Below are 26163 nucleotides of genomic sequence, written 5' to 3' on the forward strand. Positions count from 1 at the left end.
ACTGTAACTTTTATTCATGTATTTTGTCTTTTAATGTTTGTTTTGTTATCTTTGCTTTTTAATGACTGATTTTAAATGCCATTTTCTTAATGTCTTTCATTTTTCTAAAGCACTTTGAATTGTCTTGTGTTGAAAGGTGCTGTATAAATGAACTTGCCTTGCCTATAGGGCTGCATTCTCTCATATCACCAGCAGGGGGCGACTATAATTCACTGATAGTAGAATGAGTTGTAAAGTGATGTGTACATTTGGCTCCACCTGCTGCTCACACTAGCTCCTCCCCCTCCTCCTCCTCCTCCCTGTGTGAGGAGCAGTGGAGGAGTGTCGGACCTGAGAGGAGAAGCAGCTCACAGTGAGTTTTCATTTACAAACTTTACACACTTTAAAATCAATGCAAACTTTAAAATAAAAACTTCAAACTTGTATTTAAATCCTGACAGTGGTGTAGTTCTGATCAGTGTTAGAGAGTAACTAAGTACTCAGATACTGCAGTAGTGAAGTACCTTTACCATTTCCTGCTACTTCATACTTTTACTCTACATTCACAGGAAAATGCTTTAATCTAAAACATGTTGTGACTCACAGGGGGATAAATAAACAAAGTTCCATCTTATCCTATCTTAAGGTACAAAAAACACTAAACATAATACAAAAATAATATATATATAGTATTATAATAAGTTATTATAAAACTGTATTGATCCCTTGGTTAAACAGCAGTATATAGTTAGAAAAAATACTCTTTTTTTACTTGACGCAAAATATGAATGCATTTGTTTGTAATTATTATATTAGTTATCTTTCATTTATACTATTTATTATTCATACAGTATGTATTTGTGTATTATTATTATTTAGTTTTGTCCTGCTTTTGAATGCATTCGTTTGACTTGACAGAGTATTTCTGTATCACTAACTATATCTGAATACTAATTGTACCTCGGATTCTGCAGTAGAAAGTACTTTATAAAGTTTGAAGGCGACTTTTTGATGTCTTATTTTAGGTGTGAAAATCAAAACTCATCACGCTTCAGCTTTTTTTCTTGCATCTTCAATGTCTTTGCAAACTCATTAAAACGTCTCCACCTCACCTCAGTGATTCATTGTGAACCACTTGGAGTTAAATGTAATCGACACGCTCTGGTTTGGAAACCAGCTTCACCAAATAATGACGAGGCAGCGGAGTCATCCTCCATCACACAGACTCTCAGCCGAATACTGAAATACTTCTGGAGACCGACAAGAAGGAAAGCATCAAAGTTTCCATCTGTAAAATAATGCTGACAGCGAAAAACTGAAATACTTATAATCAAAATAAATTCTCATATATTTACTATTTTTAAACCTAGGGAATATTTGCGTTTTTGTACCACTTACATTTTAGAGAAGTGTTTTCCTTTATTTTAAACGTAGAGAATTTTTTTCTTTTGTATTTACTACCTTATTCTTATCGGATATTTAAGTTTTTCTCTTGTAAATTCACACTTTAAATATCAGAGAATATAGATAGAATGGGATGGAACCCTCTTCAGCACACAGCACACACAGTGAAATGTGGCCTCTGCATTTAACCCATCCTTGTACCAGGAGTCTAGTACTAGCAGCAGTGGGCAGCTTGTGTACAGCGCCCGGGGAGAAGTGTGGGGGGGGAGGGGGAGATGTCCTGTGCCTTGCTCAAGGGCACCACGGCAGGGCAGGAGGTGAACTGGGACCTCTCCAAGTAGCAGTCCACACTCCATACGTAGGTCTGTTCGGCAACCCTACGGCTCACAGTCCCCTACTGACTGAGCCACTGCCGGACCATATCCACCTGTTTCCCTTAACAGAAAAACAAAGAGCATTTCTTAGAGTCTGAGATTGTTTTGTTTTTATTTGACCGTTACGAGATAAAAACTACCACCCAGTGTCTTTGCTTCTGTTGACATTCCTCTGCTGATTAGAGATCTGTGTCTTCCTGATCGTCTGAGGTTGATATCCGTCTTTTCTTATTTTCATTCCCTTTCCGTGTCGCTGTTATTTCTGTCATAAAATGTACAAAATATAACTCTCAGCAAGAGAGTAGCCTCAGCCAATCAGATAACAGATTCTAAAAGTAGGATCATTTTCTCATAGACTTCTATACAATCTGAGGTAATAAAGAAAGAAGTAGGAACATTTTCTCATAGACCTCTATACAATCTGAGGTAATAAAGAAAGAAGTAGGAACATTTTCTCATCGACTTCTCTACAATCTGAGGTAAGAAAGAAAGAAGTAGGAACATTTTCTCATAGACTTCTCTACAATCTGAGGTAAGAAAGAAAGAAGTAGGAACATTTTATCATAGACTTCTCTACAATCTGAGGTAAGAAAGAAAGAAGTAGGAACATTTTCTCATAGACCTCTATACAATCTGAGGTAAGAAAGAAAGAAGTAGGAACATTTTCTCATAGACTTCTCTACAATCTGAGGTAAGAAAGAAAGAAGTAGGAACATTTTCTCATAGACTTCTCTACAATCTGAGGTAAGAAAGAAAGAAGTAGGAACATTTTATCATAGACTTCTCTACAATCTGAGGTAAGAAAGAAAGAAGTAGGAACATTTTCTCATAGACCTCTATACAATCTGAGGTAAGAAAGAAAGAAGTAGGAACATTTTATCATAGACTTCTCTACAATCTGAGGTAATAAAGAGAGAAGTAGGAACATTTTCTCATAGACTTCTATACAATCTGAGGTAAGAAAGAAAGAAGTAGGAACATTTTATCATAGACTTCTCTACAATCTGAGGTAATAAAGAGAGAAGTAGGAACATTTTCTCATAGACTTCTATACAATCTGAGGTAATAAAGAGAGAAGTAGAAACATTTTCTCATAGACTTCTCTACAATCTGAGGGAATAAAGAGAGAAGTAGGAACATTTTCTCATAGACTTCTCTACAATCTGAGGGAATAAAGAGAGAAGTAGGAACATTTTCTCATAGACTTCTCTACAATCTGAGGGAATAAAGAGAGAAGTAGGAACATTTTCTCATAGACTTCTCTACAATCTGAGGTAATAAAGAGAGATAGAAGTAGGAACCTTTTCTCATAGACTTCTCTACAATCTGAGGTAATAAAAAAAGCAGTAGGAACCTTTTCTCATAGACTTCTCTACAATCTGAGGTAATAAAGAGAGAGAGAAGTAGGAACCTTTTCTCATAGACTTCTCTACAATCTGAGGGAATAAAGAAAGAAGTAGGAACATTTTCTCATAGACTTCTCTACAATCTGAGGGAATAAAGAGAGAAGTAGGAACATTTTCTCATAGACTTCTCTACAATCTGAGGGAATAAAGAGAGAAGTAGGAACATTTTCTCATAGACTTCTCTACAATCTGAGGTAATAAAGAGAGATAGAAGTAGGAACCTTTTCTCATAGACTTCTCTACAATCTGAGGTAATAAAAAAAGCAGTAGGAACCTTTTCTCATAGACTTCTCTACAATCTGAGGTAATAAAGAGAGAGAGAAGTAGGAACCTTTTCTCATAGACTTCTCTACAATCTGAGGGAATAAAGAAAGAAGTAGGAACATTTTCTCATAGACCTCTATACAATCAGTGTTGGTTTAAAAACAAAATGTTGTTATCTTTGTCTGATTCTCCCAGCCAGCTACTAATTATTTGCAGCAAAAGTGCCCTAACTTGCAATGTAAATAAGAATTATAGATGAACTTTAAAACAAATTATTCACCCCTTAATTCAGATCCGCGACAAAATACAATGGGCTTTCCGAGGTCTAACCATTCAGTTTTCTGTAAATTGGACCATTATGTTCCACTCTGGTTTGCAACCATTGGGATATCAAGGCGCTCCATCAGAAGACTCTTTTAACCAATGGGACGCAAAAGTATTCAATTGGTTGAATGACAAAAAAAACAACTCCCTACTGTACATAGCGACTTTACTCTTTATCCAGCAGCCAATTTGTAAAAGAAACTTCAGAGATCGCCAAATAGTCTGAAAACCCTGAAGGGCCATCCATCACTTGTTCGAGCTGTGTCCTATCGTGGTTGCTTCTTTTTTCAAACCCTCATTAAACGTCTCCCGCTCTTTCTACATGCAGTGATTTAGTTGGCTTGTATCCAAAGCTCAGTCTGCAGCTTCCATTATCTGCCTATCAATCTCTCTTTGTGCAGACATGCAGCACATGCACATAAAAGTGTGTTATCAGACACTGGACTTTGAAGCTTTACCTCTGTCGAACTGTGGTTGTATTTTACAGGTTTTTGCTTCAGTCTGTGTGATATAAATTAAAACATGGGAGCCAACGACCTCAAAATGAACCCTGACCCCGCGGAGTTTCGCCCCCCCGCCCGACGCCGGAGTCTCTTCTACAGCGTCAAGGTTTGTCTACTTTACATCTACGTTTGATGACAAAAAAATGCACATGTCGTTGGGTTTAAGTGTTGAATATTGCTTTCAGTCCATTCGGAACATATTTTGAAAAGCAACATAAAGAAATCCTCCATGAAGTAGGTAAAACATAGAAGGTTTCATAGAAGACAAAACAATACCAATAAAACTAATAAAACAGACATGTTTGGGAAACAAATCAATCAGTGGTTTTTGGACCTATCCATGTTTTTATGTAACCTGACTTTGAAAATACGCACAATAACCTCTTGTTTGCCCTGTCACAACATCTGCAAACCTTTGTTGGGTGCCAAGAAATATTTGTATTATTCATATGCCATTCCATGATATCAGGCTGCCCAATAATGAAGACCCCGCGGACACAGATGCTTTTCTTGGAGACATATGAGTTAATATCTTTGTCTACGTGTAAATTAATCTGCAGGAGTAGGTGTTCAAGGTTGTGTTGTTTTCGGCAGCGATTTCCTTCTTGTCTGAGGTGAAACTTCCCTTCCTGAAGGTCATCCTGGTATTGTTCAGATGTAAACATTTCCTCTCGACTTGTCACGAAACTCTGATGAACTCTTCGTGTTGTAAATCACTCAAAACCTGGACTCATTTTAAATCAGGAGTTTGAGCCAAACCAACGGCCATGTTTCAGTGTTTTCCTTTTTATTCTCCTTCTTCTTCTTCTTCTCTGCAGTTCTTCGTGTTTTGCCACAGTTTGCTGCAGTTGGCTCAGTTGTTGGTGTCGGGCTACATGAAGAGCTCCATCTCCACCATCGAGAGACGCTACGGCTTCAACAGCCAGAAGTCGGGACTCCTGGCTTCTTTCAACGAGGTCAGTGACGGACAAACAGGGGCCCCAACATGACAGAGGGCCCCATTGGCCTTCAATGCAAACATGTCGCGATAAGATAAACCAAACAGGAAGAGACTAAAATAACCACAGAGACTTAAACCATGACAAAGACAGAGAGAAACCACAAGAGACACAAAACAACAGATATTAGAACGTAAAACTACCACAAAAAAAGACACAAAATACTAAAAGGAGATGCAAAACAACCCAAACATCAACACATCTGAAACAAGATGCAAAACCACAAAGAGACTGAAGTGACCAGAAAGAGACGCGGATGGAAATTAGCTGCTAGCTCAAATCGGGCATATATCACCTCATCTCTTCTTGAGATGAATGTATTTTATGCATGGTCCTTGTTCAATAAAGACATCATTTATAAAGTATGATATACACAATAAGCCACAACAACTACAACAAGATGCAAAAAGCTCATGTATGATTATTTAGGTACATTCGGCTAATAAACAAATACCAAGAGACTCAAACTGACTGCAAACACAAAGAGACATAAAGCAACCACTAAATGTCTCTCGTTGTCTCATTACACCTGAATGGGAGTTCTGCAGTTTCTATTTGTTTACAACACAGCTGCTGGTCTTTCCAGATAATCGCACTGAGTAATTATAATGTGTTGTGAAGAAAAAATGACATTCCTGATCAACTGTCGGGCCAAAGGCAAGCACAGAGAGGTCTTAGAAACCTATTCGACACACTTTCATTTCCGTCTCTCTTTTAGAAAACACATTTAAAACAGCTCAGGACAGCCAGGAGGTTTCCACACGTTGCTTTACGGGGAAACTAAGACACAGGAATAGTCTGTCAAATGTTGTCGACTTTCCGGAGAACATACTTGTGAGATCTTGGGATAATTTTCATGGTATGTGTTCAATGAGGTTGAAGATGAGATTCATAGGGAGGTTACGAGGTTTTAAAAAAAGTAGTTTTCCCCGTAAAGTTCTCAAGAGAAGTCCCCGCATGGGATGATCCGAAACGTGGTCCCCAATGCACCCAAAACCAGCATGTGTGTGTGTGTGTGTGTGTGTGTGTGTGTGTGTGTGTGTGTGTGTGTGTGTGTGTGTGTGTGTGTGTGTGTGTGTGTGTGTGTGTGTGTGTGTGTGTGTGTGTGTGTGTGTGTGTGTGTGTGTGTGTGTGTGTGTGTGTGTGTGTGTGTGTGTGTGTGTGTGTGTGTGTGTGTGTGTGTGTGTGTGTGTGTGTGTGTGTGTGTGTGTGTGTGTGTGTGTGTGTGTGTGTGTGTGTTTGTGTGTGCAGGTGGGGAACACGATCCTCATCGTGTTCGTGAGTTTCTTGGGGAGTCAGGTCCACCGGCCGCGGTGCATCGGCGGCGGCGCTCTGCTGGCGTGTCTCGCCTCGCTGATCATGTCGCTGCCGCACTTCCTGGGAGGGATATACGATTACACAGACAGCATTAACTGTGAGAACACACACACACACTCACTCACATACACATACACATACACACACACACACACACACACATTTAGCTTCATTGTCCGGTCAAATCTATTCTTATTTCTTTTGCTTTTTCTTAGATCAATAATAATAATGATAATCTGTAACTAAAAACAAACAAAATCCAGTATAAATCTTAGTCTTTTGTGATTTCATATTTCCTTGTTAGTTTACCAAGTACATTTACTCTAGCTTTACATCAGTATTTCCTTTTCCTGCTTCTTATGAATAAACATAGCTGGCATTATAATAACTTTCACAAGTTAGCTTAACCTTTACTTGATGAATGTAATGAATCACTAAGTTTCATGTGGTGTATAAAATAATATAAATTCATGAAGATGTAAAGGCACATTTTTCATAATAAGTACTTTTAGTTTTACTATCAAAGTAGTAGTACATGATTAACTTGCAACTACCTTTTTCTAGTAACTACTTATTGCACTGTATGTACTGTATATGCAAACTGTTATCGTCTATTTGAAGAATATAAAATGTGTGTTCATCAGATTATATTTAGGAAATGTCCCAGTACAAAAGATGGACCTTGCTTTATTCAATGTTCACATCCCTGTGACGAATAATATGCAAATGAGCAGATATGTCATAAAATAAGGTCTCATTTGTTTATTTAAACATCACATTTCAGAAAACTTCTAATATCAAAGAGGATTGTCTTAATGTCAGTAATGAAGAGGGAAAGTTTCACGGTGACATCTATTAGTTAAATATGTTCCCCTCTTCTCCCCACAGCTTCCGGTGTTAACAGCTCCAGCCTCTGCCAATCAGAGAGCCCCGTCTCCACCTCCTCGTCCAATCAGAGCTGCAGCGGGCAGCAGGGCGGGGCTCAGCAGGGGGTCTACCCTCTTCTCCTGATGGGGCAGCTGCTGCTGGGCATCGGAGCCGTGCCCATCCAGCCCTTCGGCATCTCGTACATCGACGACCACGCCAGCAGGAAGAACTCCCCGCTGTACCTCGGTACGTCCAGGAAGCTCCACTTCAGTATCGTCAATTTTCGGTCTTTTTGTTCGCTTTTTTGGTGGGGGGGGGGGGGGGGGTTTCGTTTTTTATTGGTTTTTGTGTCGATTTGTTTGTTTTCCTTCTTATTGTTGCCGTTTTGTTCGAGTCCACTGATATCATCGCTCGTCTTGCATCATCGTCTTGACTTCCTTTAAATGTTTGGCGCCGCTTTCATCGTTTAGTGGGTTTTTTTCAACGTTTTTTTTATTGCTTTTGGTCTTTGTTGTTTTTTTGGTCCATTTTGTGTCTTTTTGTTTGTTTCCCTTCTTATTGCAGTCGTTGTGTTGTCATAGCGATATTATCCCTTGTTTTGCATCTTGTTTGTTGTTGTCGTCTTGCATCTTATTGTTGTCCTATTCTGACTTCCTTTGGATGTTTGCGTCTCTTCGTCGTCCTTCTATCTTGTTTGGGCTTTTAATCTTCATAGTCGTTTCTAATGTTCATATTTCTCATCCGTTTTGCAGCTATTTTTGGTCATTCGACGTCCATTTGTTCAGTTACTTCAATTACCTTTACATCATTACTAGTTTAGCATAATATAATATTCTATAACTCTAATACCCTTTGAGTTCTGCGTACTGATTTATTTGATACTTTAGGTACTGTAATATACTTTAATACTTTTACTTGAGTTATATTTTTGAATGCAGGACTAGAGTAGTATTAGGACTTGTGTTTGCATGGTTTCAGAAGAACTACCGGCCCTCTGATCAGGACATGTGGTGGAAGGGTGAGGCTCGGGAAGAACACAGATTACTTTGGAGTTGATCCAAATCACGGCGGCTGCTTGCATTCTTTTTGTTTGTTAAAATAATCGGGAAATGTATGTAAACACTCATTATGTTTTATTTATGGCCACAGCCTCAGTGGAGGTCTGCGCTCTACTATTGCTTTTTTAAGTTTGAATTAAAAACATATTAAAACGTTTCCAGTGAAAGCAGCATTGAGGGGAATGTAGGTCATGGTTGTCCCACACACTCCCTCAGCCTGTGTTATCTTACAGCTTTCTGCTCGTACTCACCCCTTGGAGCTGTCTTTATTGTTTGGATGTGATTTAGAGATGAAAGGCTGACTGAGGGGAAGTCTTCCTCGATGAGCCTGCCATTGGACCACAGCAGCAGAACTGAGCTCCTGCCGGTTTCTGTTCACAGGCAGCTGTTAGCTGTTAGCTGTTAGCTCCCTGCAGAGTAACACCAGCCTGTGGCATCTGAAGCCTCCGCCTCAACAAACCCGTTTTTATTGTTTCCTCGAACCAACGTGAGGCCAGAGCAATGAAGCCAGGAGACAATTGGCCCCTGACTCTGTTAATAGCAACTATGCACGAAAATTATATAGGTACACTTATTCTGTTCCCCTTCTTTTTGCATGGAGTTTCTTTATATGTTCTTTCTGGGATTATTAGTATTTGGCGTTTTGCATCTTTTTTTACTCTTTGACTTTACTTTGTGGTCAATTAACGAATAACGCATCCAAGTCAAAAGGTTTGTAAAACTTAACCAAGTATTTTTGCTGCATTTTTGTTGTGTTTTGTTTGAATTAATAACATTATTGTTATGGGAACGTTAAAAAACGGGTTAATGTCAATAACTGAGAGAGAAATGTGTACAATGTGTAGTTCTTATCAGACGCAGAATATGAGTGGTTTCCCCCAAGATGTAACATATGGTTGGATTTGAATCAGAGAAACTGAACATCCTGCACTTCGTGTTGGCTGTTTTCAGGCATCCTGCTCGCCGTGACCTCCATCGGCCCGGCGTTCGGCTTCATCAGCGGCTCCTTGATGCTGCGCTTTTATGTCGACTTTGACAAGTTGTCCGAAGGTGAGGAGACGCAGTTCATTCATCACTCCTGTTCTTTCAGGCGGAGGGGAGGACTTCCTGCATGTGGAAATCACTCATTCAGAAGTAACTCAGAGAGAAGTTAAAGAAGACACATCTCTGATAGAGTTCAAGCTACAATAACACATGCATGCTGATTGAATGTGACGTCCAGTAGCTGTGAGAACACCCTGCATGTCTTTCTGTAAGTCAGAATTATGAACACAACTTGTTGTCATAAAAGACCTAAAACCTCGTCAGGCGCTTTGCCAAGGATTAACGAAGTCGGTAGTTGAATGAAAACAAGCTAATTAATGGGGAGCCTTACTGTATATCACGAATTACAATCTGTCCAGGTACCGTACGTCCGTAGACACTTGCAGTGGATGAGGAAGAACTTCCCAAAAAAAATAATGTTGTTGTGTTCTAAAGAGACCGAACAAACCCCCACTTGAGTTTCAGGGAGTCAGCACTTCGCAGCGTCTGGGCCTGCTTTCACATCTGCTCGTATTTCGGAATGAGTTTCAGGACGTGACAGTTTGTTGAAGTCGGAGCTCCGGAGGTTTCACGCCTCTCTGATTGACTGAGCTGCAGTTTCTTTTGTGCGTTGTTCAAACACAAACCTTGTTCCTAATCATGTGTGCACAGATATCCAGTCAGTGTGTGTTGGGCCGGTGTGCGTGTATGCATGCATGTGTAACGTGTATTTTTAGCGGGACGTGATTGTGTGTGCAGGAAATGTTTTCACATTTGAAACTCTTTGTTGACTGTGTGCGTGTGTGCTTGTGTATACAGCTTTGTGAGGACCGGGATCTTGACCTGTAAAGTGAGGACATGCCTCGTCTTTATTCCTGCAAATGGCTTTTAGATGATGAATATTGACCTTATTAACTTACCTCAGTGTTATTGTAGTGAAGATTTTTAAAGAGTAAATGTCCTTTTAATGCATGCTGTAGTAACGGTCCTCGCAAGTATACAAGTATAAACATGTGTGTGTGAACATGCCTGTGAGTCCATAAAGAGTTTGGAGATTATTTGTATGGCAGCTGGCCTCGGTTCTGTATTGTTGACGTGACGTCGTTTTATTGGCTCATGTTGAACTTTTCAAAGAAGTCCAACTTGGCAAGAACTGAAAAATACTGTTAACTGTAACAAATACATTTGACACGTTATTAAACACTAACATCAATTTATGTTGAAGTGTTCAAATGAACAGTTCAAAGTCTGTTGTACTTTCTATTTCTAAGGCCAAAAGCAGTTTCACAAAAGATCTTCAGGTTTAAAGAGTCCTCTCCTGCTGATGTAGTGTCTCTACTTTAAAGAGTCCTCTTCTGCTGATGTTCAGGTGTATATCAGTATGTAGTGTCTCTACTTTAAAGAGTCCTCTCCTGCTGATGTTCAGGTGTATATCAGTATGTGGTGTCTCTACTTTAAAGAGTCCTCTCCTGTTGATGTTCAGGTGTATATCAGTATGTGGTGTCTCTACTTTAAAGAGTCCTCTCCTGCTGATGTTCAGGTGTATATCAGTATGTAGTGTCTCTACTTTAAAGAGTCCTCTCCTGCTGATGTTCAGGTGTATATCAGTATGTAGTGTCTCTACTTTAAAGAGTCCTCTCCTGCTGATGTGCAGGTGTATATCAGTATGTAGTGTCTCTACTTTAAAGAGTCCTCTCCTGCTGATGTTCAGGTGTATATCAGTATGTAGTGTCTCTACTTTAAAGAGTCCTCTCCTGCTGATGTTCAGGTGTATATCAGTATGTAGTGTCTCTACTTTAAAGAGTCCTCTCCTGCTGATGTTCAGGTGTATATCAGCATGTAGTGTCTCTGCTTTAAAGAGTCCTCTCCTGCTGATGTTCAGGTGTATATCAGTATGTAGTGTCTCTACTTTAAAGAGTCCTCTCCTGCTGATGTTCAGGTGTATATCAGTATGTGGTGTCTCTACTTTAAAGAGTCCTCTCCTGCTGATGTTCAGGTGTATATCAGTATGTAGTGTCTCTACTTTAAAGAGTCCTCTCCTGCTGATGTTCTGGTGTATATCAGTATGTCGTGTCTCTACTTTAAAGAGTCCTCTCCTGCTGATGTTCAGGTGTATATCAGTATGTAGGGTCTCTACTTTAAAGAGTCCTCTCCTGCTGATGTTCAGGTGTATATCAGTACGTAGTGTCTCTACTTTAAAGAGTCCTCTCCAGCTGATGTTCAGGTGTATATCAGTATGTAGTGTCTCTACTTTAAAGAGTCCTCTCCAGCTGATGTTCAGGTGTATATCAGTATGTAGTGTCTCTACTTTAAAGAGTCCTGTCCTGCTGATGTTCAGGTGTATATCAGTACGTAGTGTCTCTACTTTAAAGAGTCCTCTCCTGCTGATGGTCAGGTGTATATCAGTATGTAGTGTCTCTACTTTAAATATTCTTTTCACCCTCTGTCTGAAACCAGAGCCCAGTGTGCTCTGATTGGTTAGCTGGCCGGCCATGTTGTGATTGCTCAACCGCTTGGAGATGTCCAGAGTTATATTTATTGTTTTGACATTGAGCATCAAAGTACACAAAGTGCTCCCAGCCACTCCTCCTCAACAGGTCCAACAACACTGAGTCATCTGCAACTTCACTTTTATATTTCCTTCTTGCACAACACCTTTTCAAAATCATTCAAAATGTGAAGCTGATGAGATCTGGTAATACATGTAGTCTTTGGGCACATAGGGCTAATATATGTTGTTATCATATTGTAAGAAACAACATCATAAGTTGACTTTATGCATGAAATGTGAAACATGAGTAATGAGCGTGAAAAGGGAATCTCCTCCAGGGTGTGTTGTCATAGCAACAGTTCAGTTTGTGTTTCAAACTGAGTCTTTTTGTTATCCAGACCAGATCCAGTTGGACCACAAGGATCTTCGCTGGGTCGGCGCCTGGTGGCTCGGCTTCCTCGTGGCGTCCGGCCTCCTCTTCCTCGCCGCGCTGCCGTACCTCTTCTTCCCCCGAAGCATCCCCAAAGAGGTGAGACAGGGAAGGAGTCATCACATACAGAGACTAGTTCCTGAGCAGTGTCCTTCACATGGAAGGAGTCATCACATACAGAGACTAGTTCCTGAGCAGTAATAATAATAATAATAATAATATATTTAATTTATATAGCGCTTCTCATCTGCCAAGACAAATCTCGAAGTGCTTGTTAAAGTAAAGAAGGCTGATGTTCACCTTCTTGTTATTTTGGTGTTCCTAAGCAGTGTCCTTCACATGCTGATATCCAAGAGAGGGAGTCACACAGTCACAAGATGGAGGAGTAGAAAGCAGTATTCAATGTTTACTTCAGATTAGCCATGCATTGGTTATCCTCTCAAGAATGGAAGTAGTCGAAACAAAAAAGATAATTTGTTGGTATTTTTCTAAATATTCGGACTTTCTCAAAAATCTCAACATTCTGACTTTTCCTGAATACTTCAAAATGTGAACTCTCCCTGTTCCCCGGCTCGAGCTTCAGCCTCAGGATCCATGTATCTGTGATCCTCTCCAGAAGGAAGGAGTCATCACATACAGAGAGTAGTTCCTGAGCAGTGTCCTTCACATGCTGATATCAAGAGAGGGAGTCACACAGTCACAAGATGGAGGAATAGAAAGCAGTATCAATGTTTACTTCAGATCAGCTCCACGTCAGAAATGAGCATGCTTGATGTCTCTCTCCATAGAGGCTGAGTCATCATGTTCATCACAGAGCTATCACCTGCCTCAAACAGTCCTGATGCTCTTCTGGGTCATCTCACATCCTGTCATGCTCACAGCTGCAGCTGGTACCCTTGTTAGCATGCTGCTCTCATGTTGGAGGAGGACACTCAGGATGTTCCCAACTCAGATAGACAACAAAAGGTTATTTAATTTCGTTTTATAAAAACAAAGAATAAGTGTCAGAATAATAAAGTGTAATCAAAGACAATCAGGATAAACAGGATGCAGAATATAAAAAGGGCTCATCTGAACAAGCTGCCACAGGAATGTCTCTGGCTCCGTCCCCAGAACTAAATTAAATGTCAGCTCATGTTCTATCAAACTCATGAAGTATTGCTCAACATCGTTCCCATCTGAAATAACGTGACAGAAAACAGCCGACACTTTCATTTGTAAACACAAACACCTGATTGGAAGTCGTCCCCCAGCAGCACCTCTCTTTTGGACCCCAGGGTCGGACACGGTGATGAATGTGCTGGCACTGAAACATATTCAGGCTTTGTCCGTCCAACATGTGAGCTGCATCGTGTGTTGTGATGACGATGATGAAGTGGTATGCGTGCATGTTGCAGAATAGGGGCCCTTTAAATGATATGCAAGCAAGTGTTCCCGCTCCCAGGACCCTCAAGCTGTCTGATTATCAGCATCGCAGTGAGACGGTGGCTCTTCCTTTAGGCCAGGGGCGTCAAACTCAATTTCATCGCGGGCCACATTTGCATTATGGTTGCACTCAAAGGGCCGGTTGTAACTTTAAGACGATATAAATATATAAAATAATGTCTTATATGACATTATTGCCTCTGCATTGGATTATTATCGGATAGGGTAATAACTTCATAATTAACGACGTCTGAAGGCGAAAGTCCAGGGCAAATAATTGCAAGTCTCTTCAGTGCGCATGTCACAAAATGAGATGCATTGTGGGACATGTTGTTTATTGGCAATGTGCTTCTGTAAAGTGGCATGTAACCGTATAATAAACATATTATATACTTTGAAAGCTCTTGCGGGCCACATAAAATGAAGCCGCGGGCCGGATTTGGCCCCCGGGCCTTGAGTTTGACACCCCTGCTTTAGGCAGATACAGAGAAACGGGTTTTATGTAATAGCTAAATCCTCTAAGTAATGTTTCTCCATGTTCTATCATATTAATGTAAATATATCTCAGGGTTCTGCACGGCAACCACCAGACTGATTTTATTAACCATGCAGAAGGTAATCGTGAGTTTCAGCCCCTCTGTGACCTGCATTTCACCATTTACAGGAAAAACATGTATTTCCTCCCAAATCTTCCAAACACGACAAACCCTTTGAAAGTGTTACGACGGGGGGTTCTTGGGCTGCCTGCAGGCTGCTGCAGGTTGCACACACGTCCTCACATCTATCAGATACCCGTCGCACTCCGCTCTGCACACAGAGGTCTGATCAGATAACAACCTGAGGATTCTTCAAATGTTTCTTCACGTATCTGTTCGTCTGCTTTCGTCCCAGAAGGCAGAATGAGGCTGACTTCATTTCATGTTACAAAGCAATCGCTACAGGTGGATAGGGTACGACATGTAACGAACAGATATCACCATGAAACTTCACCACTTCATTTCTGACATTAACAGCATTCTTTTTTATATTATACGTTTTCTGACATGTTTAAATATGAGGCGTTATTTAATGCTCACTGTTGGGGAGTTTAGGAGACATCTGCCAACACAAACAGACACAGATCGTCCAATAAACTCCTGGATGTGGATTTTGAGGTTTTCCGCTGGTCTGAAAATAAGACATGTTTTCGGAGCTGGATCTGAAATGGAAAGCTTGGCCTCACTCTGCTGTGAGATAAAGCTCTGGACTTTGGCAGCTTCCTGTTTGAACGCAGGGCGTCGTATCAGATATTATAACATGTTGAGCAACCTGCTGGCATCACGCCTTCATTCTTTATCTTGCAGTTTAATGTTTTCTTTGTGTCGTGGCCAACACTCCTCCACAAACTCAAACAGAATCATCTGCCGTGCTGGACACCAAAACACATCAGATAACTTCCATAGATCCATCCTCTGGGTCAGAATGAGAAGAACATGTTTCACAATGGAGTCACTAAATATGTTGTATGTGCAACTTCAAGTACTCAGATAACACTAAAATACATCTCAAAGATATTTCAAGATTTTTCATTTCAGTTTCCAGAATCACTTTGTGGCATTCCTCTCTTTTTTCCAGCGAGACAAAACACAACTAGAAAATGCATTTCCTGCAGAAAATGCGTGCGAATGCTGTAAACTGTGAACATTTATGGCTGAATTTAGCTGAAAATTCAGAAAAAGCTGAATGTGTTATTAGCTGAATGGTAGCTGCTTTTAGCAAAAAAATGCAGAAAAAGCTTAATACTTCAAAGAAAATATCTAATATTTTTTCTTATTTTATTTTTATTTTCCAACCTAGGAGAGGTTTTCCTACGTTTTCCATGAGAAGATATGTCTGAGGAGTGTAGGGTTTGGGAAGTATGGCAAGTTTAAAACATTTTTGGGGGAGAATTTTGAGCTGTCCTGCACTCTGTTTTGAGATCAAAGCACTCTAGAGTTAACGAGCTGCTCCATCAACTCTAATGTTAAAATCTGAAAAAGGCCTCTCTACCAAGCTCCAAACTAAATTCAATATCTCAGAATGTTTAAAAGATATCAAAAGTAAAAGTCAAGTTTTATAGCTGAAGGTCTTGTGGTCATTTGAAAGTTGGAATGAAGGGTCTGGCTGAAATTATGTGGAAGGAGATGCATTTGGCGCAAAGTGTAGGAAAACAGGATTTGAAGGCATCTCCCATTGACGTCAATGTTAAAAAAATTGTTTAAAAAGCTGAATATTTCAAAAAGTATGAAATATTTTGAAAAAGTTGAAGGTTTCCCATCGATTCCTGAACAGGCTGAATAGTTTAATATTTGAATGGTTTCTGTAGCTGAAAGTAAGCTGAAGTTATGGAGAGCTAAAGTATTGGCTGATTTGAAGGCTCTTCCCATTGACTTCAATTTAAAAAAAAGAGTTTAAAAAGCTGAATATTTCAAAAAGTATGAAATATTTTGAAAAAGTTGAAGGTTTCCCATCGATTCCTGAACAGGCTGAATAGTTTAATATTTGAATGGTTTCTGTAGTTGAAATTAAGCTGAAGTTATGGAGAACCAAAGTATTGGCTGAAATAAGTTTAAGGGGAAGAATAAAGTTGTGAAGTACTATAGTGGAATGCTGTAAACAGCATTCGCACTAATTACAAAGAATTAAAAAACACAAAAAGACAATACAACCATGAAAAGACCAAAAGATCATGTAAAGACAAAGAAAACTACCACACAAATACAGAGAACAACCCATCAGACAAAGATAAACATGAAGAAACAGATTCCTTTGCTCAATGCTGTTATGTTGTTGAGGTCTTGGGGTCTGGCTTTTGGGGCTCGCTGATCCTACCTGACAGATGAACCCTAACCTTTGTTTGATCGTAAACCATCTGACCGACTGAGAGGCGCGGCTCTGTGTTTTATCAGAGGTTAAAAATCCAGCCATAAACAGAAGAGAAGCCCACACACACATTCTTGTTTGGACCACCATGTCAGGACCGCCGGCCGACTGGGGTCCGACTCAAATGTAAGTTCTGAGCGTGTACATGTTTATCAGAAAAGCTTTTAGGCAACCCATCAACTAATTAAGTACTTATTTCATGAGTAAGATGCTTTTAGTGATTGGTTTCTGTGCGGTGTTAATAACACACAACATTAGTGGAAAAAATATCAATATATAATAATTTTAGGAAGTGTATTTCTTATTTTTAATCTCAATTCAATTTCTTTTTTTCGGAAATTATTGAAATATCGCTGATTGTGAACATTTAGAAATTATCATTTCATTTGCGATATAAAGTGTACATGTTTGTCTTTATATAAAAGTAGCATTAAAAGTATAATTTAAACTAGCGTTACTATTCAGAGCTGAAGTTTGACACTAATATTAATTTATAATATTTTTAGGAAACGGACGTCTTTTTCACTAAGTGGTTTTAAAATAAATGTGTTTGCTATGTATTGACAGATCCTCCACTGTAAACAATGTAGTAAACCACGTAACAATAGTATGCAGTTTTTAATATTCAGTCCTCTACAGTGGCAGTATTAACAAAACTAGCATTCTAAAAATGAACATGTTATAGTATGTGAGCCTTTAAGAAACCCATTTACTAAATATCTGTTTCATGAGTAGCCTGCTTTTACCAAAGTGACTATGATGTATTTCTGGGTATGCAGAGTTCACAACACAGACCACATTCTGCAGCATGCACATGTATCCGAAGTGTCCTTTAGAGCTGTCCATGTAAACCTTCAGCTGCAGACGCAGGGGCTTTTAAACCTGCCGGGAAATAACAAGACGTTCTGCTTCCATATTTGTGCAGGACGAAGACGAGGGCGAGGACGTGGAGTCGACGGCGGACTGCAAGCAGCAGCTTCAGCAGACTGACTCGGAAACGTCTCTCCTCCAGTTCCTCAAAAGTAAGACTCTTATGTCCCTTCTGCTTCCTGTCTGCAGCGCAGGCCACTGCAGGGCAGAGGGCAGAGGTCAGAGGTCAGAGGTCACTGGGATGCTGGGCCATCAGCACTGAAGCAACAATGGGGGTTTAAACCTTGTGCACTACTACTTCTGTTCTATTTTCTTTGTATTTTCACATCTCAAAACATTCTCTTGCACTATTTATCTGTTTTATTTGTTCTGTGTCATATATATATATATATATATATTCATGTTGCTCAACTGGAGGAGGACTTCAGTTTTGCATTGCCATATCTCCACTGTAGCTGCTGAGCACACGATGATAAAGGCTTGAAACTACTGGGAATAGAAAACGGGTTAATATGCCTGTATTGGCCTTTTATGTGTGCATATGTACAAATGTGTCTGTTGATTGTGTATATATATATGTATATCCATATTTTTATACATATTTTTATATATATTTGTATTCCTCAGGATTGTGGGAGACGGTATTTCGATCTCTCTGTCTGTACACACAAACTGAAAGATTGACAATAAAGTTGGCTTTGACTTTTATGGCTAAACCTCTCTATCATCATCATCTTCCTCCCTCCCTCCCTCCCTCCCTCCCTCCCTCTGTTCCTCAGGTTTCCCTCGTATCGCCCTGCGGACGCTGCGCAGCCCCATCTACCTGCTGGTGGTTCTGGCTCAGGTGAACCTGGCGGCGCTGCTGGCCGGCCTCGCCACCTTCATGTCCAAATTCATCGAGAGACAGTTCACCCAGACCGTCTCCTTCTCCGTCATGATGATAGGTGAGAGAGCCCACAGGTCTGCAGGCAGAGGTGGCAAGTAGTGGAGTACAAATACTTTGTTACTGTACATCTTTCTGATATCAGTACTTTACTCCAATACTTATTCTTCTGACGACTTTTTACTTTCTACTTCTTACATGTTGAACCCAAATACCTGTACTTTCTACTTCTTACATGTTGAACTCAAATACCTGTACTTTCTACTTCTTACATGTTGAACTCAAATACCTGTACTTTCTACTTCTTACATGTTGAACTCAAATACCTGTACTTTCTACTTCTCACATGTTGAACTCAAATACCTGTACTTTCTACTTCTCACATGTTGAACTCAAATACCTGTACTTTCTACTTCTTACATGTTGAACTCAAATACCGGTACTTTCTACTTCTTACATGTTGAACTCAAATACCTGTACTTTCTACTTCTTACATGTTGAACTCAAATACCTGTACTTTCTACTTCTTACATGTTGAACTCAAATACCTGTACTTTCTACTTCTCTCATGTTGAACACAAATACCTGTAATTTCTACTTCTCTCATGTTGAACTCAAATACCTGTACTTTCTACTTCTCTCATGTTGAACTCAAATACCTGTACTTTCTACTTCTCTCATGTTGAACTCAAATACCTGTACTTTCTACTTCTCTCATGTTGAACTCAAATACCTGTACTTTCTACTTCTCTCATTTCCCAAACAGCTGGTTCCTTTAGTCTGAATGTGTGTTGGTGCGTGGTCATTATTCTTTAGAGTCACTGCGTGCCTATTGGTTGGAACACGATCCGTGTATCCATCACTTCCTGGTCTTCTCTAAAGAAGAGGGACCAATGGAAACGTTGTCATGTTGCCGTTGGTCACCATGGAAACATTCATTAGCTAACAATGACATTATTGTTCTATTAATATAAAGGGAGGTCAGGTACTCTTTAAAGCAGCTGCTAGTTATGGGTACTTTTTACTGAAGGACACTTCAAAGCCTCTTTACTTTCACTTGAGTAAAGAAGTTTAGTCAGTACTTCTACTTTCACCAGAGTTTTTTTAAACACGAGTATCTGTACTTCCACTTGAGTAAAGGATGTGCGTACGTTTGCCATCTCTGTCTGCAGTCATCACACCAGTAAGAGCCACAAATATTACATTTCAGAGAAAGTTATTTAGTCTGTATGACATCGGGAACCTTGAGGGGTGAAATGACCTCCTAAATGAGTTCCATAACTGTAGTGTAACTAGTTCCCGGTCAGAAGTGAAACTGGTTTCCAGAAAACAACTCACCTCCTACCTAGTTCCCTGTCCGTGATCAAATTAGCCCTTTGTCAAAAGCGGAATGAGTTCCCGGTCGGAAGTGAAACTGGGTTCCTTACAAAATGATAATTACCATCCTCTTAAATTAGCTACCTATCAGTGGGGAAATTACTTGCTTGTACTACTACTATTTGGAGCGTTGTAAAAACAGCCACAATTAAAGTTACATACAGCCAACTGGAATATGGAATGTGTGTGTTCTGGATGTCTTCAGGCGGAGTCTGCATCCCGCTGGCGGTGCTGGGGACCGTGCTCGGTGGCGTCCTGATGCGGAGGTTGAGTCTCTCGGTGGGCGGAGCCAGTAAACTCTGCACCGCGGCCATCTTCCTCTGCATCCTGTCCTCCATGCCGCTGCTGTTCATTGGCTGCTCCACTCAGAAGGTCGCTGAGGTCTTTCCTCAAGGGTAGCTGCCTCTTTTACCAAATACATGGACCTGCGTCTCAACCTAAAGAAAACATATGTACCACCAACAGACCATTTTAAAGCTGAAAGGGGAATAATTTAACATCTAAAAGGGAATTCAGAACTCAGACCTATGTTCACTACGAACGGGGAACTTATTCATTCACAGAAAATGAACTTATTTCATAACTGACAGGGAATTTCCTGATTGAACGGGAACTGCAGTGCCCTAAAGCGGACTATTCCTCAGTAACAGGGATCTGATTGTCTCAAGAAATAGTTTTCACTATTGAATTGAATTGAAACTAATTGCTGTTGTCAGAAAAGTAATTCCACCTCCAATAGGTAACCAATTCCACTTATGACAGGGAACTAATTTCCCCATTGATAGCGGACTTAATTCACTTTTGACAGGGAACTAATTCCAGCACTGATAACTCTGTAATTTCACGTTTTGTATCGACACACCCTAATACATTAAGTTTATTGTGTGTGTGTGTGTGTGTGTGTGTGTGAGTGTGTGTGTGTGTGTGTGTGTGTGTGTGTGTGTGTGTGTGTGTGTGTGTGTGTGTGTGTGTGTGTGTGTGTGTGTGTGTGTGTGTGTGTGTGTGTGTGTGTGTGTGTGTGTGTGTGTGTGTGTGTGTGTGTGTGTGTGTGTGTGTGTGTGTGTGTGTGTGTGTGCAGCAGTGCCGCGTTGTCGTGCAGCGCCGGCTGTAGGTGTCCGGCGGAGGCCTTTAACCCGGTCTGCGGTTCTGACGGCGTTGAGTTCAGGTCCCCCTGCCACGCCGGCTGCAGCAACGTACAGATTGACGCCAGCAACAAACCCACCGTAAGAACTACGATATGGGACTCTGGGACCAAAACAGCGTTAACAATAATAACTGCATGTAAATCGTACTCGGTTGGAAATGTCTTCTTAACCCATCAGAGCGGAGGTCATGCGATTACATTTCAAAAGCTTGTTTTCGGTGGCTAACGGTACGATGCAAGCCGTTTAAGAATTATAATGCTTACATAACACGTCCTTTGTTACATTTAACCTGTTTTGATACAAAAATATTGTACATATTGATATGAAACAAATAATATAAAGATCGCTGTGACATTAACCTTAACATGTCTCAGTAAATCTAGAGTGACATATGTGTCACAATTAGAAATATGATCTGCCCAGTTCATCTAGCTGATTCAATGATATTTAATATATTCTATACTTATCAGTTCAAAGAATGTCAAAACTAATTTAAACCAAAGCATCATCCTCATTAATTAAGTTATTAATAAGAATTACTTTACCATTAACTCCCAATGTGGCGTATATGTCACTTTTCTAATATTTGACACTAGGGGGGGGTTACTTGTCAGAAATGTGATTTAGTGGTTTAGTCTAAATGATGTCCCCATAATCTCCGGGTCGGGGTTCTTATGGGTTAAGGAAATAAATCTGTTTCCCATTTGGTTTTCAGTTTGAATTCAAACATACTCCAATTCCCTGAACATCCATTTTCTGTGGGAAGGGTCTTGAGTGGGAGCAGACTGCATTATTAATCAAAGTGAAACAATAATGGAAGCCAAATAAAATCTCTCAGTGTAACCAAAGTTAGTGGAGGGACTGAAAGCAGCTGGAACGAAGCTGTGGTAAAGTTCACAGGAAACACTAGAGAGAAAGATATTCAGCGGTAACATTGCTGGCCCTTAAGCCCCTGTCACACTGTCCCGAAGTGGACACCCGATGGACACACGAATATGGACTTGTGAATTTCGCACGAAGATGGCCCCGAACCACACGAAGGCAACATTTACATTACATTTAAGACAGACAACTGCAACGAAAGTAACACAAACAATTATGTTACAGTACTATGATACTGTACTGATATTTTCAGACTTTGTTCTTTACTTTCTCCGTCTTTATATGTAGAAGATATTACGTTTTCTCCGTCATGTTGTTGTTTCCATAGCAACAATAACTTCCTGTCAACTCGCCTTCAAAATCATATATTATATCCTTTTCAGTTTCACAGAACACAAATTGGGTTGTTTACATAATATGTTTACATGATTTTGTTGTGCATCAAAACAACCCGATGGACACGATAAAGGAAATGTTCAAATTCGGCTGTGATCGTAGCATCGGGCCGTTCGTGAGGGCATCTTAAGCCTTCGTATGACCGCCGGTGGAGTTTCTCAGGCTCCGGCAGCAACTTCGTGAGCGGAGGCAAAATCTTTGGCATGCCTACAAACTGCCGAAGGACCTTGAGAAGGTTCATTTTCGTGTTGAATTTGTGTGTCAATTTTGCCCTTTGTGAGGCCATCGTGAGGCCATCTTGTTGTCATCGGTGCCATCGGGCATTCGCCCCGATCAGAGTGAGGGCGAATGCACCGATGATAACACGAAGACGACACGACTTGACAAGATGCCCTCACGAGTGCCTTACGAAGTTGCCGCTCACGAAGTTGCTGCCGGAGCCTAAGAAACTCCACCGGCGGTCATACGATGGCTTCGATGCCCTCACGAACGGCCCGATGCTACGATCACAGCCGAATATGAACATTTCCTTTATCGTGTGTCCATCTGGTGTCAACTTCGGGACAGTGTGACAGGGCCTTAAATCACTGAGATTCCCCCTCAGGGAAGAAAGAACATCCCTGACACTTTACAGATAATAGAACATTGTTGAACTCATAAAAGTTTCCACCATTATAAAACCAGACAACATTTAACATTAACATACTATGTATATTTAGTTGCATACATTTGACCTTAAAGGTGACTCTAAATATATCCAGAGTAATTGTTGCAAAGGTTGGATAAAGATTTCCTGTTTAAGTTTCCATACAAATTATAAATAATGGAAAAGCCTCGTCTGCTAATCCGAAAGTGAAAAGTCTTTTTCCTAACAGTTTCATTTAGTTGGCATTCAATGTTGGCAATAATTCTACTTTTTTAGGACAAGAAAATGAAAGTGAAATGTAGACTTAAAGTGATATTCCAGATGTGCAGGCAGTGATATAATATCCAGATGCTGTTCTAAAACCTCTCAGGGTACACAGTAGGACTTTACGGATTAAAGGATACTGATCGGATCTGTTTTTTTAGAGATAGTTACTGTGATGGTAACGTAGCTGGTTTTACTTTCACTCTCTCCTCCATCATGTTCCCTTGAGACTTTCCAGGGAACATGAAACCCTCTTAGACGGGTTTGAGTAAATAGAGAGGAGCGAAGGAAAGCAGACACATCCGAGAAATGATTGATCACCACCCCTCTCCCAGCGGCTGTGACGAAACGCAGCGATACAGAAGGCAGGCACGACTTCAGAAACATCCACGCTTATCTAAAGGAAGGATCTGTTTATTTATTTAAGATATAAAGAAACACTAACTACTTCATAATGGGACAGATTTTTACTTCACAACCAAGCCCTCTCAGGGAACTAATCGAATAGATAACAGGGGAATCATTGCATTATGAATAAATATAACGCTAACAGGGAACTCATTTCAATATTGACATAGAAGCAATTAAAGCACTGAGTCATTTTAGAAGTTTAGGGAACTAATGTAAATACTAACAGGGACTTATTTTGGATTTTGAAAGCGAACTCATTTCATTATTGACATGGACATTCATGCAACCCCACTGACAGGGAACATGTCTGACAGGTTATTTTACGAATGTATGTAAAGGAGTGCGGTCGTCTTTCCACCAGAAGGTTGTGGGTTCGATCCCAGCCCATGCAGTCAACATGTCGATGTATCCTTGGGCAAGATACTTAACCCTGAGTTGCTCCCGATGGCATGGCCAACGGTGTGTGAATGTGTATGCGTGTTAGTTCCTAGAGTAATATACACTGCTCTGTATGAATGGGTGGGAATGGGTGAACGACATGTAGTATGTAAAGCGTTTTGAGGGGTCGTAAAGACTGGATAAAGCGCTATATAAGTACAGTCCATTTACCATTTAAGGGAACTACTTTCCCTATCGACGTGGAAGTACTTTTGGCAATATAAGGTTACTTAATACAATTTTGACTCAAAAATAATTTCACCATATGGAACTCATTGAACTAGTGACAGGGAACTAATTAAACTAATGACAATGAACCAGAAAAAAACGACTCAAACTAATGTTGAACTACTTCCCCCAGGAACAGGGAACTATGTTTACCCTAGGGAACTAATTTCATTATTGAAAAGGATTCATTTTATAACTTGTTAGGGATCTCAGGGAACTAATGTCAGTGTTTACCGAGAAGCAATTGAAGCACTGTGAGGTCATTTTAGAAGTTTAGGGAACTAATGTACATACTAACTTATTTGGGATTTTGAAAGTGAACTGATTTCACTACTGACAGGGATCATGCAACCCCACTGACAGGGAACACATCTGACAGGTTATTTTACAAATGTAAGGGAACTACTTTCACCATTGACTGGGAACTACTTTCGGCAATATAAGGTTGCATAATTCAATGTTGACTGTATTTAATTACCCACACAGCCTGTAGGGGGTGCTGTCTCCCCCTGGTTATCAGAATCAGAAACAGGTATTACCAGGTATGTTGACACGTACGAGGAATTTGACTCCATGTCATCGTGCATACATAAAAGTAAAACATTTTAAAACAATGATAGAGAACTCATTTTATTATTGTAAGGGATTAATTTCTTTACTTTTTAAGGGATCTCAGGAACTCATTTCAGTATTTACCTGGAATTAATGTTTCCACTTTCAGGGAACTCAATCCATATTTATCTGGGAACTAATGTGACCACTGTCACGGAACTAATCGTGCACTTTTAAATATCCTAATCTCCCCAGAGGACAGATGACCCCATGACCTGTCTTTGTTATTTATGTATTGTGTCCGTAATGACCCCCACAGCCTGCAGGGGGCGCTGTCTCACCCCGGTTATATGTGTCTGCAGAACTACACTGAGTGTGGGTGTGTCGGGGGTCTCGGCGTGGCCTCTCCGGGGACTTGTGGCAGTGGATGCTCAAACCTCCTGCTCCCCTTCGTGGCTCTGCTGGGCGTCACCAGCTTCATCGCCTCCTTCTCCCAGACGCCCTCCGTCATGATGATCCTCAGGTAGGAAACACGAGGGTCAACACGTCAAAATATGATCTGAATTGTTCTGTCACAAATCATCCTGCAGGAGCACACCAAGACACCATCAGTACATCTACGTGTGGGCACTATAACCATCAATGAACACACAGTTAGAAATACACTACACTTAACGTGTGTAGTCTGTAAATATGCACATTGCATGTTATCTCGATGTCATCGCTACTACCTCTGCTTTTACCACTCGTATTTATTTATTTGTGTCTATTTGTTCCTGCAGTGAGAGTTGCCAAAGACATGTCATTGTACTTTGTATATAAGATATATTCTATTCTATTTAAGAAAACAGAGTGCAGCATGCGTTAACATATTGAGCGAACTTAATCAAATGTTCACAGCTTCGTTGTATGTATATCCAATCTTTATTTCAGACTCAAGGTCCATATCACAAAAAGACAAAACACTCATCAATAAATAAAATAAAAAGCTAAACACAAAACAAACAGATACAAACATAAAATCACAGCGAGCCACACATGCTCACCGTCTGTAGAGGCTGTTGCGCCAATGTCTCCAAATCATGGAAGGGAACCGGGTAGAACTCTTCAGAGGGTTAATTAAAATCGAGATAACATGATTGTCCGAGTCTTCCAGGCGACACATGCATCTGTACATTAACTTTCTTAAAAGTGCTTGACAAGTAGGTACCCCCAAGTTAACAAACAGCTGGCTGGCACTGTGCCATCTCGGTACCCTCAGCAGCAACCGGAAAGCATCGTTGTATGCAACTTTTAATTTGTGCATG

At 40.3% G+C, this 26163-nt stretch overlaps 1 protein-coding gene across 2 annotated transcripts in view; it reads left to right on the forward strand.

The window, feature by feature from the left end:
• Nucleotides 1–301: 301 nt before the first annotated feature.
• The window catches only part of slco2b1 (solute carrier organic anion transporter family, member 2B1), a 37732-nt gene continuing 11870 nt past the window's right edge, over nucleotides 302–26163 (forward strand). The window contains exons 1-12 of one of the 2 annotated variants that reach the window (XM_034098745.1): nucleotides 302–352; nucleotides 4239–4360; nucleotides 5073–5210; nucleotides 6504–6666; nucleotides 7458–7682; nucleotides 9446–9544; nucleotides 12407–12537; nucleotides 17690–17786; nucleotides 18414–18578; nucleotides 20100–20289; nucleotides 20973–21117; nucleotides 25219–25379. In XM_034098745.1, the coding sequence (XP_033954636.1) occupies nucleotides 4274–4360; nucleotides 5073–5210; nucleotides 6504–6666; nucleotides 7458–7682; nucleotides 9446–9544; nucleotides 12407–12537; nucleotides 17690–17786; nucleotides 18414–18578; nucleotides 20100–20289; nucleotides 20973–21117; nucleotides 25219–25379 (1601 nt within the window). In that variant the 5' untranslated portion in view covers nucleotides 302–352; nucleotides 4239–4273. The remainder of the gene's footprint in view (nucleotides 353–4238; nucleotides 4361–5072; nucleotides 5211–6503; nucleotides 6667–7457; nucleotides 7683–9445; nucleotides 9545–12406; nucleotides 12538–17689; nucleotides 17787–18413; nucleotides 18579–20099; nucleotides 20290–20972; nucleotides 21118–25218; nucleotides 25380–26163) is intronic. The other variant, XM_034098747.1, reaches the window with a different exon arrangement.

Source organism: Pseudochaenichthys georgianus, chromosome 14 (genome assembly GCF_902827115.2).
Source record: "Pseudochaenichthys georgianus chromosome 14, fPseGeo1.2, whole genome shotgun sequence".
NCBI classification, from domain to species: Eukaryota; Metazoa; Chordata; class Actinopteri; order Perciformes; family Channichthyidae; genus Pseudochaenichthys; species Pseudochaenichthys georgianus.